The following is a 14,031-nucleotide window of genomic DNA, read 5'->3' on the forward strand; positions in this document are numbered from 1 at the left end:
TCTCTCACTGTCAGACTGGCCTGCGCAATGTGGGTTTTTTCATCTTCCTCTTAGAAGCCCCAGGATCTAGAAGGTAAGTGAGGCTGTAAAATTCATTTTGTCACAACTTGGCAGGTGTCCACTACAGGTGCTCAGTCAATAGGATGTCTGGCTCCCTGATGAACCAGAACTGGAAGCAGATTAGAAGGTATCTCCTAAAGAAGGTGGGTAAAAGGGCTGGGGCTTCCAATGTCTTGCACAGTGAGGAGACAACCACCTCTTCCCCAACCCTTTAACTCTTGTACTTGGGGGTGGGGGGGGAAGGTGGGGTGTCGGTAGCTGTGGGGTCCAAGCAATTGTGCTGGGACTAACAGGGTGAAGGGCTGACGGTAGTCCTCTAGGAGGTGGAATGAAGGAGAGAGGGTGCTGAAGCAGCTCTTCACCAGGATTACATGGATGGATGATCTCCACTGGCCAAATAGTTATTGCCAAATAGTTCCCAGATGTGTTACTTAATAAAAGTTGTGGCCTAGTTAAACCACATTTCTAATTAAACCACATTCTAGTCTTTCTTTCAGTGTTGACTGGGATTTGCAATCCAATTGATTGAGACTTAAAACAGTTTTTAACCAATGTTGTTATCCATATTGTCATGGGTGCCAATCAAATGACCGTATGACCTAAAACAGAGCCTCATCACAGAACCAGTGTGATGCAGTAGCACATTTAGCATAGACAGGTCTCAACTACAGAGCCTACTTATTCTACATTTAGTGCAGCACTGACATTTCTTTCCTTTTTACATTTGTCAGTCCCGTTGTAGGAAACAAAAAGCTTAGTGAAAATAATAAATAACCAGTCTGCCAAACACTCCCCAGGACACCAGGAGATCGGCCCAACAATTTAGAAAGTAAAATTTTAAAGTAAATGTCAGGCACAAAAACTGAAAGCAGAGGAAAGTTTTATTTTACATTTACCCCAGGTGGTAGCCACCGGATTTTTACTAGTGGTGAGAAAAATTTGATTGAACTAAAACAGAAGACTCAGAGAGCAATTAAAGCTGCCAAGCACTTAGGATAAACATATTTTACAAGGTATAAGAGAGAGTGTAGATTGCACTAGTTTAAACTTCTAGTTAAAACTAGTGCCCCTGCACTAAAAGTGTCCAGTGGGCAGTTATGCCCTCACTCCATAGAGTGCAGCAGTGTAAAGGTTTAATTAATATACTGAAAGTAGGAAAAATTTAAAATTAAAAAAGAAACAACAGGTAAGGATTAAAAACCAAAGTAACAAAAACAGCGGCAGTTAACGTAACAAAAATCAGAACTAACTATGTCTAGGTAATGCCTATCTATCTATAAAAATGAACATTTATAATTATTTAATGGAACTGACAGCCTTCACCCTGACCACACTGTTTATATGACAAGTCCTTTTCTCCCACCCTTTTATCTGTCTTTGTCTGTATAGATTTTTAAGCTCTTTGGGACTGAGGGACCTTATCTTCCTATAGATCTGTACAGCATCTTGCACATTTTGTATTCTTTATAAAATATAATGTAATATAAATAAATAATTCATACCACTCCCAGGCAATAAACTCAAATATTTATATATAAAATTACAGATCTATAGATATACATACCAGTATTAACACAGTCTGGACACACACATTATGTACTCCTATTTTACAATATGTTTTTCAAGCATGCATATAAATTACTCCTCTGTACATTAAAATATTGTCTACAAGACTATTAACTTGAACATTTAGTCTATATTTTTAAATACACTAAGATCAAACACCACAGTACTTCAATGTTCATTTCTTGTAGATTGATCAATTAAGGTGACTAACAAATTTCAAATGAATCAACTTCAAAGTTTTTGCCAACTTTTGAGCTATGAGACTTTATAGCCTTCTCTTCTGTATTAGTTATAGTTGATAGGAAGTAGATTTTTCTTTGAAGAAATTAAAGTTTGCACATGATAGATAAAAAGTTTATTCTACCTTATTTTGTTTAGAGGGGCTATTTACGAAAGACTAACTGCATACCTGAGCTTATATTAGTTATGTAGTTCAGACCTAATCTATACATTAAACAAAATTTACTAAGGTACACAAAGTATACATTCCACGATTAATTGCAAATGGGTCCATGATACTCGAGGTACACATCTTTTTAAAACTAAATCTAAATGCTTGTGTTATATTTAAATCTCTACCCATTATTTCAGCTCAGAGTTGTTCATATCACAACTCTGGGTCTATGCTACAAATCCACTTTATAACAGAACAAGCAGCATGGTTCAAACATATAAAAAGGAATACATTCATTTTGCTAAGTGTTAAAATACAGAGAACAATATGGCCAGATGCACTACATAAACAAGAATCAAAATAAATTACTGGGGCCAATAACCTCATAGTTTTGACAGTGGAAACAATCTCACCCTTTCAGAAGTGAAGAAGAACCCCCCACAGGAATCAACTCAGCATCCTATTGATAAATTATTTTTCTCCAGAAGTTTTAACCTCTAGTGTTTAGTGAGTGAGCCAACCAAGTATCGTTTTGTTTGTGTAATCCATACCTGATGATACGGTCTCTCCCAGCATTGCCTTGCAGCGCTTACAAATTACTCTAGCATTTTCCTTTGATTTCTGTAGGACAAGAAAAATGTCATTTAAATGCCATTCAACTCTTCTGAAAAAGAATGTATAATTTTAAAATAGTCTCCAGAGTGCATATTGAACTTTATACTTCACCCCTCAGAATGTTTATGTACATACAGATGTGTCTTGACTATTTCATTCACTGCAGCCTTCTAAATTTTCTGAGTTACTAAGAAGTTGTGTGTTTGATTTAAATCTTCCACTACCCTTACGACACTGTACAAGTTAAACCCAGAGTTTGTATTTAAATTGAATATTGTTTAAAAGATATAACTGAGCTCAACACTTACCTTCATTCATACTATCTCATTAGCAAGATTTGTGCATCTAGTATCTACACAATCAGCATTATACCTGTTCATCTGGGGTATATGTGCAGCCAATATGTTTCACATAGGCATTTGTCTAGGCTTAGAAAAGTTTGAAAAAGAAAACTTTCAACTTGAAAAATCATATTGAAGCCTGACTAACTTGTAACTACACAGAAAAGTAACACCTAAGACTATTATAAATAAAACAAGTTAGTGAAAAAAAATCTTTTTTCCCCATTTATTGTATTATTGTATGTCCCGAATAAAATATGGTCATCATTTTCCATTGTTTCCAACTGTAATGAAGCCACCCTTTCACTAAAGCCAGCATACCTCTCAACTTTAAAGCTTTCATGTGTGATATAAGCTACCAAAATGTATGATAAATGACCAAATGTAATTTGTGTTGCTGCCTACTGTACCATAAATGACACATCATCTTTTCTCATAATAGACCATTTTTAAAAAAAAATGTTTCCTCATTGTGTGATGTAAATGTATGACCTTAGATTGTATTATAATTACATCTAGGAACAAAGAATGTAGGCAATTCGTGTAAGATTAGGGACTGTATCCTAGAATGCAGTGACTTCAAAAAAAAAAAAGGACTTAGTCGTAATGATAGATTACCTTGGGAGCTCATGTTGGTTATGCTGTAGCTAAGATCGTGAACATGGTCCTTCCATGTACAAGAGGAAAAATATTAAGTAAGAGTAGAAAAGTGGTATTACCTCTGTATACAGAATTAGTGAGACAGTTACTGGAATACTGTGTAGAGTTCTGGAGTCCATACATCAAAAAGGACGTTGAAAAATTGGAAAGAGTTCAGAAAAAAGCTACAAGAATGATTCATGGTCTGAAAAACGTATCTTATGAAGCTCAATCTACTTTGATTAAGAGGTGACTTGATCACTGTCTACAAGTATCTACATGGGGAAGAGATTTCTGACTGTAACTCTTTAGCTAGCAGAAAAAGACATAACAAAATCCAAGGCTGAAAGCTGTAGCTAGACAAATTCAAGCTAGTACAAAATTTTTAACGGTGAGTGTAATTAACCATTGGAACAACTCACATAGAGACAGGGTGGATTTTCTGTCACATGAAGCCTTTAAATCAAGAATGGATATTTATCTAAAAAATATGTTATAGCTCAAGCTATGGGTTTGATGCCAGAATTACTGGGTAAGATTCTTTAGCTTGTGTTGTGCAGGAGATCAGACTAGATTCTTATAGTGGTCCATTCTGGTCTTAAAAATGTATCCATCTGGGAATATTAGAGATGTGGGTTCTATTCCTAGTTCTGCTAAAAGAAACCTTATGCAATCCCTCAGTTAATTTATTAGTGAAATGGGATTGCCCTGAGTCCAAAGGTAGGACTGCACAGGGTATAGATGAGATTTAAATTCATGACCTCCTGGCTCCCAGCTCTGAGTATCTTCTCATGGACTAAACAATATTTGGGTGGAGATGGGAACCTAATTCAGCTCAAACATTGTACATTTGAGAATTTGACTTGCCAGGTGAAAGTGAGGCTGCCCCTAGTAAGAATTGCTGCCTGTTATCTCTTGTTTCTAATGAGACTGAATCACCGCTACCCTCAGGGAAGACAGCTACTTCCTATTATTAGGACACTGAGGAGATAGTCTATCCTGCAAACCTCAACTGAGCCAGGAAACACCGACCAAGATTCCAGTGGGAACGCAAGGGTTGGGAATTCTCTAGCCTCTGCCGACCTGTTACAGCCTTAACAGGATACATTACATGAGAAAGCTGGATCCCATTGTACTGGAGTTAGAGCCAATAAAAACAGATGCACATTTCGTCCCCTTTCCCAGTGCCTGCCCCTTACTCTCCCCCAAAAGTTGTGGAGTAGAACTTACTCCCTGTCAGAAAGAAGGAGAGAAATAAAGTAAGGAGACTGGGTTTCTTAACACCCAATAAATGAAGGCAGGGCCAGGGAGCTATAAGCACAGTATTGCTCAGATAACTACTATTTGAGTGCCTTTTCTGCTAAAAGTTACATGCGGTGGCTGAGAATTGTGCAGTATGGTACCTGAAAACACTGAGAACTCAGTGGTATCACTGCTTGAAGAAAAAGGATGATACTTTTAGCCAGACTAATTAAATCAATATATCTATGTGACAACTTGCAGCTGCTGCCAATCTGCAGATGGAGGTGGATCCTCTCCTAATATTTTTTTTGTGTGTGTTTCTATTTCTAAGAATCCTTGATATTGTCTTAGGGAAAATATTTTACCCCAGAGATACTATTAGAATGCTGTGTGACCATGTGACATTTAACATCAGTGTTACATCGTTAGACTAAAACGTGAGCAATATGTTTTCCATGGCACAATGTTGTCTTGGTGCCACAGGAGGCTGCAGAGGATTGCTTAAGTATCTCTGCTATATTCCTACTACTGTTTTGGTCACAGGCAAACACTCTCCAATGACTGTTATGCAATTAAAAAGGAATTTTCATACTAGTGCCGACTGCATGAATATATTATAAAATGAAAACGTTTGTGCCAACAGCAATCTGTGTTGTCTGTAACTTTCTAAAACTTTCTCCATATTATGGAAGAACTTTGCATTTCAATATGAATTTTTCCCTAATTAGTCCAGTTTCTGCTTGATCTTAAGGTTGTGCTCATTTGATTGGCAACTGACTGATGCTACAAATCGATGAGTGCAGACATTAGAATTTCAGTGCAAGCATGATACAAGGTTTTCAAACAACCAAGTAACAAATCTTGATATCAAGGCAATTTTTAGAAAGTGAATATGGAGATTCATCACATTCAAAAAAAATCTTCAGGTGCCTCTTCACTGAAGACTTGTCTCATTTCTAATGGAGTTGGCAGGACTACACTGGTCTAAATACCAGTAGTGCAGTGCATCTAAATGAGCCATTTGGTTTTGGGCGCAGCTGCCCAATGTCTACACCTGCAAGTGCTTCAGCTGCAACCCTCACCCAGCTACCTCTCTCACAGTCCCCCCTTGCAGTCCCTGTGGAAGCAGTTGCTTGTGGGAGATTTGACAGTCCAAGGGATTGTGGGAGAAGGGGGTTGTACTGCCCTAATTCTCTTGGAATCACAACCATTTCAGCAATGTATTCTAAATATAGAGCTGTGCTGAACAGACTGAGATTACTCTTTATTCAGAGAGAGAGAAATTTCTGCTAATGAATCACCTAGCATCTCAAGAAACCTAGAAGAGGGCATGGAAGATGTTCAGTCAAGCATGGGAAGAGGCAGAGACTGAGACCAGCAGTGTATGGAATTCATAGTGCGACTCACTGAGAGGCTCAGCCTGTTTAATCCTAGCCTAACAAGCCCAGTCAATTACTTGAAGGCAGTATTTGCCAGGCAAGTGCAGCTTTTGCATCAGAACCACGACAAAGTGGTGGGACAAAGATATTCCCAAAACATGGGTCTATCTTTGCATCGCTAACCCTCGCCCCCTTGCATTGTGGGAACATAAATAGGATATCTGGACCCAAACCACATCTGGATTTTGACAAGTTCTTGTATAGCCAAACTGTTTTGTTCATATTTACTTCTCGGTGTCCAGCAATGTTTCAGCAAATGTAGTTACCCCTCGATTCCACCCATTCTTAGCTTTTAGGTTTTATTTTGCTATTCTTTGATTGACATCTTCCTATCACATCACAGGTACAGTTTTAATTAACTACCCATCAGATTATACAAAGCCTGTAGCAACAGACCACTGTTTCCATTTCAGTCAAATCAAGGGTGACCCAAAGATTTTGCTTCTTCACTGTCTGACCATATGAAATCCCATTTTGCTTTACTTGGTCTTCTTTGCAAGTACTAGGTTCTCTGAACAGTATTTTTACAATGATTCCAAGTGTGTTTCAAGGCAGAGAATCATTTCTTGTGTACCTAGGTGATATTAAGACTAGGAGCAATTGTTCTGAAAATGCTAGAATTTAGTCTGGTTCCTAGACAACAGATGTCAGCAACTCTACAAGCCCCGAACTTTATAAAGATCTTTCACAGAAATGTCCACTCCTCAAAATAAAATTAAAAAAATAATAAAAAAGTCACGCTTTGAGATTTATTAAAACAAAATACTTTACCCACATAGAGCCCCTCTCAGAAGCAGAATGTTCAGTCTTTGAATGGACTGTTTCAGTTCCAGGCACATGTGACTCACTTCCTGAATTCACCAGAAAGTAAGTGTGTCCAAGAAAACAGTCGTTATTCTGAGGATGAAGAGTGCTGTTGGCAAAGGGATTGGGGTGGCAACACCACTCCTCAACCAAAGCACTCCAGTTTTCACTTGGTAGGGGAAGAACTCTGAGAAACATCCTAATAGAGGAAAGAAAACAAGATATTTCAATCTATTACAATCATTTCTAAGGCACCTGTCATCAATGGGTCTGAACACTTAAAAAAAACCAAGCAAACATGAGATTCCCGCTAAAAGAAATAGCTGGCCTCCCCTCCTCCAGTAAAAGGCACTTACTCATAGGTGTTGAAGCCCATTGGATGAATTCTGAGAAGGCAATGGTAGTGACTCATGACAAGATTATTTGGGAAATGGCTGCATAAACAGGTGAATCTTACATCATGCCCAACAGGTGGAAAGACTCAGGCTCAGCCTGATCTCAGCGATTATACTACAGAAATTGACATTGACAACTAGTGAAGTGAACCATGAGATAAAAATAAATACATCAAGTCATAGTCATGAAAAACATAATAATGTGCATTTTAAAAAACTCTCTTTAAAAAGTTCTCATCTCTCTCTTTTACATCAGACGTCCATGCAACATCAATAAAGGTCTCTCTGCAGTATACACTCAGCAAGGTCAGTTATGTATTCTGAAGGCATTCCATGCTCACAGGGAGGCAATCAGACTTTCAAGCAAAACAAACGAAACAAAATAAAAAATGGTATAGTGCTTTTACTTGCACTGGATAATGCAACCTGAAGTTAGACTCAAATTTAACTTGCAGAAGTCACACATGCCTCAAAATACCCAACTATATTTCTATATACATGATGCCTCAAAGCCAGAATACACACACACTGGTGTACAGGAACAATTCCATTTGTCTGAAACACCTACACACTATTTTCTTGCATACAGTTTCTGCTTTGAACATCTGGCCTATGAAATGAGAAACTTAAGATTTCTCTTTTTTTTTAAATAGTAATTCTTCTCTTATTCCTCCTCGGTGCATGCTTTTATGCCTACTTTAATAAAAAGTAAAATATTTGAAATACAGTAGTTACTCCTTAAACCAATATAATCCAAACAAACATACAGAAAAATGTTTCAGAACATCTTTTTGTTTTTAAATGGTCATATTATCCACAACCTCCTAAGCCTGACCACAATTCCCCAGATGTGTTCCTCTAGTCCCACAGATGTGGTGTTCTTCTTAAGTGCACAGAGCTATCAGTGGATTCCTTCACTCACTTACAGTGAAGAAATTCTACACTTTTGCCCAAATGCTGGACAATGGCGAGATGAACAGTTACTTCCACACTTCCCGTGTCATTCTCTAGGCCAGGGGTGGGCAAACTATGGCCCGCAGGCTGGATCCGGCCCGTGGGATTGCCCCCCATGCTGCCGCAAGCCCCGTGCCACTCTCAGAAGCAGACGGCACCATGTCCGGGGGGGGGGGGGGGGGGGGAATGGTGGCAGAGGGCCCTGTGCATTGCCCTAGCCTCCAGGCACCGCTCCCCACAGCTGTCCTAGCCCCAGTGCATGCTGCTGCCACCCAGAGACGCTTTAGGTAAGCAGCACCGGGACGGAGCCCAAACCCCTCCTGCACCCCGCCCCCCATCTCCCTGCCCTAAGTCCCCTGCCTGCACCTCGCACCCCTCCTGCAACCCCAACTCCCTGCCCTGAGCCCCGTCATACCCCGCACCCCTCCCCGGAGCCTCCTCCTGCACACTGCACCCCTCCTGCACCCCAACCCCCTTCCCTGAGCCCCCTCATACACCCCGCACTCCTCCTCTGCCCCTATCCCTTGCTATGAGCCCGTTCCTGCACACTGCACCCCTCCCACATCCTGCACTCCCTCCCGCACCCCAACCCCCTGCCCTGCATACAATTTCCCCACCCAGATGTGGCCCTTGGCCCAAAAAGTTTGCCCACCCCTGCTCTAGGCTGTTTGTTACAAGATTTTGAGGCCATTCTTTGAGCTTCCTTGTGTGTTTTCCCTCATGCCTATCTTTCTCATTCTGCTGCCTTCTATGTACAGTTTCTTGTCTCCTTACTTAAAGCCTGCACTTGCAATTTTGCCTGCTTTATCACTTTGAAAATTTATATGGTTTTTTCTAAAGTTAGCTCACAATCTCTGAGCAGATGCTCACATATTTTCCCATCGCTGCACTCTACCACCACCATGTCTCTCAACAGGAGGTCTCTTAAGAGGCCAGTACTTTTTTGGGTACCTTCTTGTGCCTTCTGCATTCTTGTGCAGAAGTGAAATATTTCACAGGTTTCCTTCTTTCTAGATAACAATAAATTTCAGATTGTGTTAGCACCTTATCAAAATCAATATTGTCTGCAGATGAGAGCTGAAATATTGTAAAAATCTATTTAAAGGTCAGCTTGTGACACCGTGACACCCCATTATTCATCACTGTCATGTAATTAGGATGTCTTATACAAATTATGCCTTGTGAGGTGTCATTCTGAAAGACTTGATCTGCCCAACAGTAATACTTCATTGGATGGTATGTGCTATTGTCGTATGTGAAGTAATGAAGTTTGGCTATATATGTGTTGCTGAAACATGTCCTGAGGTTGAAAACACCCACAAGCAGCCTTTCAGGTACAAGAGTAAAATGGCCAAAAATGTTAATGGGTTATTGAGGAAATGCACACAAGCACAAGGATTACCCCAGAAACTGTGTACAATAAAAAACCTCTCAGAGGTAGCACTACACAATGGGAACAGTTTGACCCAGGTCGCAGCAAAAAAGCTTTCCAGCAAGTAGGGAGAAAATATAAAGGCGGAAAATGACATTCTGAGGGGACCTCACGCTCCCTGCAACAACACACCTAGAAACACCTGAGGAACAAAGACTAAACTGTGGGACGTGATGGTCCCAGGCTAGAAGGATTTTTAGCCTATGTATGAAAACCAGGGAAAGCTAAGGCAACTTGTGCCTTAAGAATCTGCCAGCCTGTTTATCACTCAGGGTGAGAATTTGCTAATTTATATCCTACCTATCTAGTGTGTGACGCTTAGTTTGCGGTTTTTGTTTATTTACTAAGGTAATCTGCTTTGTTCTGTTTGCTATCCCTTATTATCACTTACAATTTTCCTTTTGTAGTTAACAAACATATTTCTTGTTTATACCAAAACCCAGTTTGTGCAACTCATAACTTTGGGGAGGGTGGGGGTGGGGAGCTGTGCACATCTCCCTCCCTCACTTCGGGGGTGGGGGGGAGGAGCTGTGCATAGCTCCCTCCACGTTGAGGGAGGGAGTGATTTTTATGAGCTTGCGCTGTGCAGATCCTTCTATACAGCACAAGACAATATTATTTGGGGTTTATACTCCAAAGGAGGTGAGCATGTGAATGCTGGGCAATCCCCTAGCCGAGTCCTCCCACAGAGAGCTGATAGCAGGCTCTATGTGATTCTACAGCTGGGTGTGTCCCTACCTGTATGTGTGCTGGAAAGGGGCTTGAGAACCTGTCAGAGCAACACAGATTAAGGGAAACACAGGCTGCTGGGAAGGTGGGCTCAGTGGTATCCCAGCATTTCTGGTGGCACCCTGAAAGGGGGGTCCAACCCATCACACAGCTATCCTTACAAACGCCGTAGTGTGGTTATGACAAGGCTTGGCAAGCCAGTCAATTGACCACCTATTATTTGACCACAGTCAAATACTGTCAAATGTTCCAGCATGAATGCCTTGATGCAGAAGGCGGCATCATACTTCCATTCTCTCATTTTTTAGAACTTCATTTTATTGTGTTTGGCATTTTTCTGAGTTAAAATAACTTTAAGTAACTTTTTTTTTTTTTTTAAATTAGGCATAAGTAACTTTCTAAGATTAAGCCTACTGGAGACCATCAAGTCTTACTGTTTTATTACTGTTCTAATAAATTAGTGCTATAAAATATATGATCACTTTTAACATTATCTCATAATATTCAACCAATATTTGTCCCATCAGCTGACCAGTTATTTTGGGGCTTGCCACATGCCCTATCCTATCTTCCTTACTGCTCTCATTTCCGTCCACTCCTATTACTACATGGTGTTCTTTGCTTTACAGCAACAAGAGTTGTATTTAACAATTATATTTGTTTTCTTCAAGCATTGCATAACAGAAACCAACAAAGCCTGCTGTAAACAGGCCCCGTCAATGTCTGATCTGCACCTGCAGTCCAGAGCCCCCACCTTGCCTTCCCAGAGACCTTTAGTCTCCACCAAGTACCCAACACAGCCTTACATAACAATAGCAGCTGCAGCGTTGCCACAGCTTGCCTCATACAGGGGGCTGCAGAGCCCTCCTAAACAGGCCATCCTATGCAGAAATACAGCTTTTCTATTACATTTTGGGCCTTGTACCTGTCAGTGGAAAGCCAGGATCTGGGCCCTTAGCTGTCTCTAGAACTCAATAAATGACATCAAATTAATGCAGCCCTAGTTCAGTTTTAGAAGAGTTTACATTGTATTGAGCAATGATTCACTGAAGCCCATCTAATACAACAACATGGGCTTACTAGGGGTCCAGTCCCTCAATGGGACCCCACGGTATTGTAAGGCTCTACTCTTCCTATATTGGAAGAAGACTTTCAGATTTTCTTCTCTCTTTTAATTTATATAATACCCCAAAACTGCAGTCCAACATTAACATTATTTTTTTAGAAAGTATATATTAAAATCCTCTCTGTTGAAAATCTGTTTGCATTATAAAATTGAAAAATAAAATTGGATGACTTTATGTAGACTACCCCACCCCAAAAACCTTCACTGAATTTAGAATAATATACCTTTCTTTAACATAAATTAAGTAGTCAGATGTTTGCTCTACACATAAAATTTGGAATTCAGTCATAACAGTAAATATAATGCAATATTAAAAAAACCCCTCTATTCTGCATTTGATTTTTCAATGCACATATAAAGCACTTGTAGCAAAAATAATTTTTTGGCCTAATGGAAAGGGCAATCTCCTTAAAAGATAATTAATGAAAATTAATTTAAATTACATTCTGGTCTGGTCTCTGAAAGCTACTGAATAACAGAAGCAAAGCCCTGAAAGGCGTACTTCTTGTCTATAACCTCCTCTTCTACAGTATAATCAGGAGGAAAGAAAGAAGCATCCTGAAATCTCTGCAGCTTTCAAGCCATGGAAAAATCTGACAATCTTCCCTCCATTGGGTCATATGGAAGGGGCAGAGGGCATGATTCTGTATCTCTGGAGAGCCATGAAACTCGTGGAAAGTATCAGGCTCTAACTCAGTGGATCTCTGATCATCTGCAAGAAAGACCTGCCCTCCACACAGCTCTGCAACCTTCTTTCCCCCCTCAATCTATGTTATCACAAGCTGTCAAACATCTGCACACTACCCCTCTCTCTGGTGAGGCCAAAGCCAGAGAGAACTAACGTTGCTTCTAACAGCATTAACTACAATACTGACTTCAGCTTGGAAATAAGGCAGTGTGAGAAAGGAGAACACCAGATACAGTGGCAGCTACCCTGCTCCATCCTGCCATACCTTCCAGATCTGTGTAGCCCAACCAAGCACCAGAGGCTCCCTGAAAGGAGAAAAGCATGGCGGAGAGCCACTGCCATGCCCCACACACTTCACCCATTTATTCCAATTTGACCTCCTGTGTGCTCATGCGTAGAGAAGAGTGCAGTATCCATTCATATGCATATAGTAAATTAATTAAAATTTGAAACAATGTTTATTTGGGGATGGAAATGCCTCAGATAGCTTTCAACTGAAAATATCACAAATACTACTGACAAGAACTTAACAAGTTCTGGTCATTCTTTAAATATATAAAAATAAAACACAAATTAGCTGCTAAAACACTTCATATGGAAAAGCCACAAAATCATCATTTGGTTACACTAGAGTAAGTCAAAAATCAGTACAGTTAATGGCAATATAATAGTAACAGATTACATTTGAATTGCCAATTTGAATATTAGGAGTGACACAGATCCTAAGAAATAGCAAGTACATCTGTTAGAATGTGCACACGTTCAGCTGAAGCTGTCAAACTGTTCATCACAACAGCTAGACAACCCAGCAACTCTGCACTAAAATTCACATGCAATATGTAGACTTTGTAAGAAACAGAGCTAAGGCAGATACACAAAGTTCATCTTACACACTTCGGAAGGTTCAAGGCTGCTCAAATCTGGGAAGCCAATTTGGCCCATTTAGCAGTAGGAGTTCAATAAAAAGTTCAGCTCGAGATATTAACTTTCCCAAGTTTGGAGGAGTTCGGATCTAGGTTTTTAAAATCTTGCACACAGGGGGAATGGGAGAGGGTGTCCTAACAGCTACAGATGTTACTGGTCACAGACCCAATCCTCCACGTGCCAGGCTTCAAGTCCTGTAGTAGACAGTGCTCAGCATGCGGGGTTCCACAAAATCACACTGACCACTACAGAAAAATCTCTTCAGAAAAATTGTATTATACTTCTTTATTATGACTCTATAACTTTCAGGACAACTGCTAATTTTACCCTTTCCCTGGGAGATAAAAGGAAGCTTTCCACCAACACCTACTCTGGCTGGTCACACTGTAAGTACAAATTGTTGACAAGGGAGAATTTATAGGACAGAATGAGCAGAATCAAACAGGATTCCTGAAATGCAGAATGATACAAAAGCATGTATACATTTACATTAAAAAAGTGCTCCTAAAGCTATAATTAATTAATAGCCATTAACATTTCTTAAACAAACAAACGATCTCTTTGACTTAAACTTTCCCCTATTTGCAATACAAAATACTGAAGTGCTTTGTTAGCATAGGAGAACCAGAAAAGGAAACTGACTAATAAATATACTTACCTCTTATCTATGGATGAAAAAGCCC

At 39.9% G+C, this 14,031-nt stretch overlaps 2 protein-coding genes across 7 annotated transcripts in view; one reads left to right on the top strand and one right to left on the bottom strand.

Moving 5' to 3' along the window:
• The window catches only part of UBE3D (ubiquitin protein ligase E3D), a 110,965-nt gene that overhangs the window by 90,422 nt on the left and 6,512 nt on the right, over window positions 1-14,031 (bottom strand). For all 6 annotated transcript variants that reach the window (XR_013345586.1, XM_077812756.1, XM_077812755.1 and 3 more), the window contains exons 4-5: window positions 7,068-7,299; window positions 2,572-2,641 (exon numbers count right to left, since the gene is read on the bottom strand). Coding sequence is in view for 5 of the 6 variants with exons in the window: in XM_077812756.1 (XP_077668882.1) it covers window positions 2,572-2,641; window positions 7,068-7,299 (302 nt within the window). In the remaining variant the exon portion in view is untranslated. The remainder of the gene's footprint in view (window positions 1-2,571; window positions 2,642-7,067; window positions 7,300-14,031) is intronic.
• DOP1A (DOP1 leucine zipper like protein A) overlaps window positions 1-14,031 on the top strand; it is a 123,104-nt gene that overhangs the window by 6,359 nt on the left and 102,714 nt on the right. The window lies entirely within an intron of this gene.

This window comes from Eretmochelys imbricata, chromosome 3, assembly GCF_965152235.1.
Source record: "Eretmochelys imbricata isolate rEreImb1 chromosome 3, rEreImb1.hap1, whole genome shotgun sequence".
Lineage (NCBI taxonomy): Eukaryota > Metazoa > Chordata > Testudines > Cheloniidae > Eretmochelys > Eretmochelys imbricata.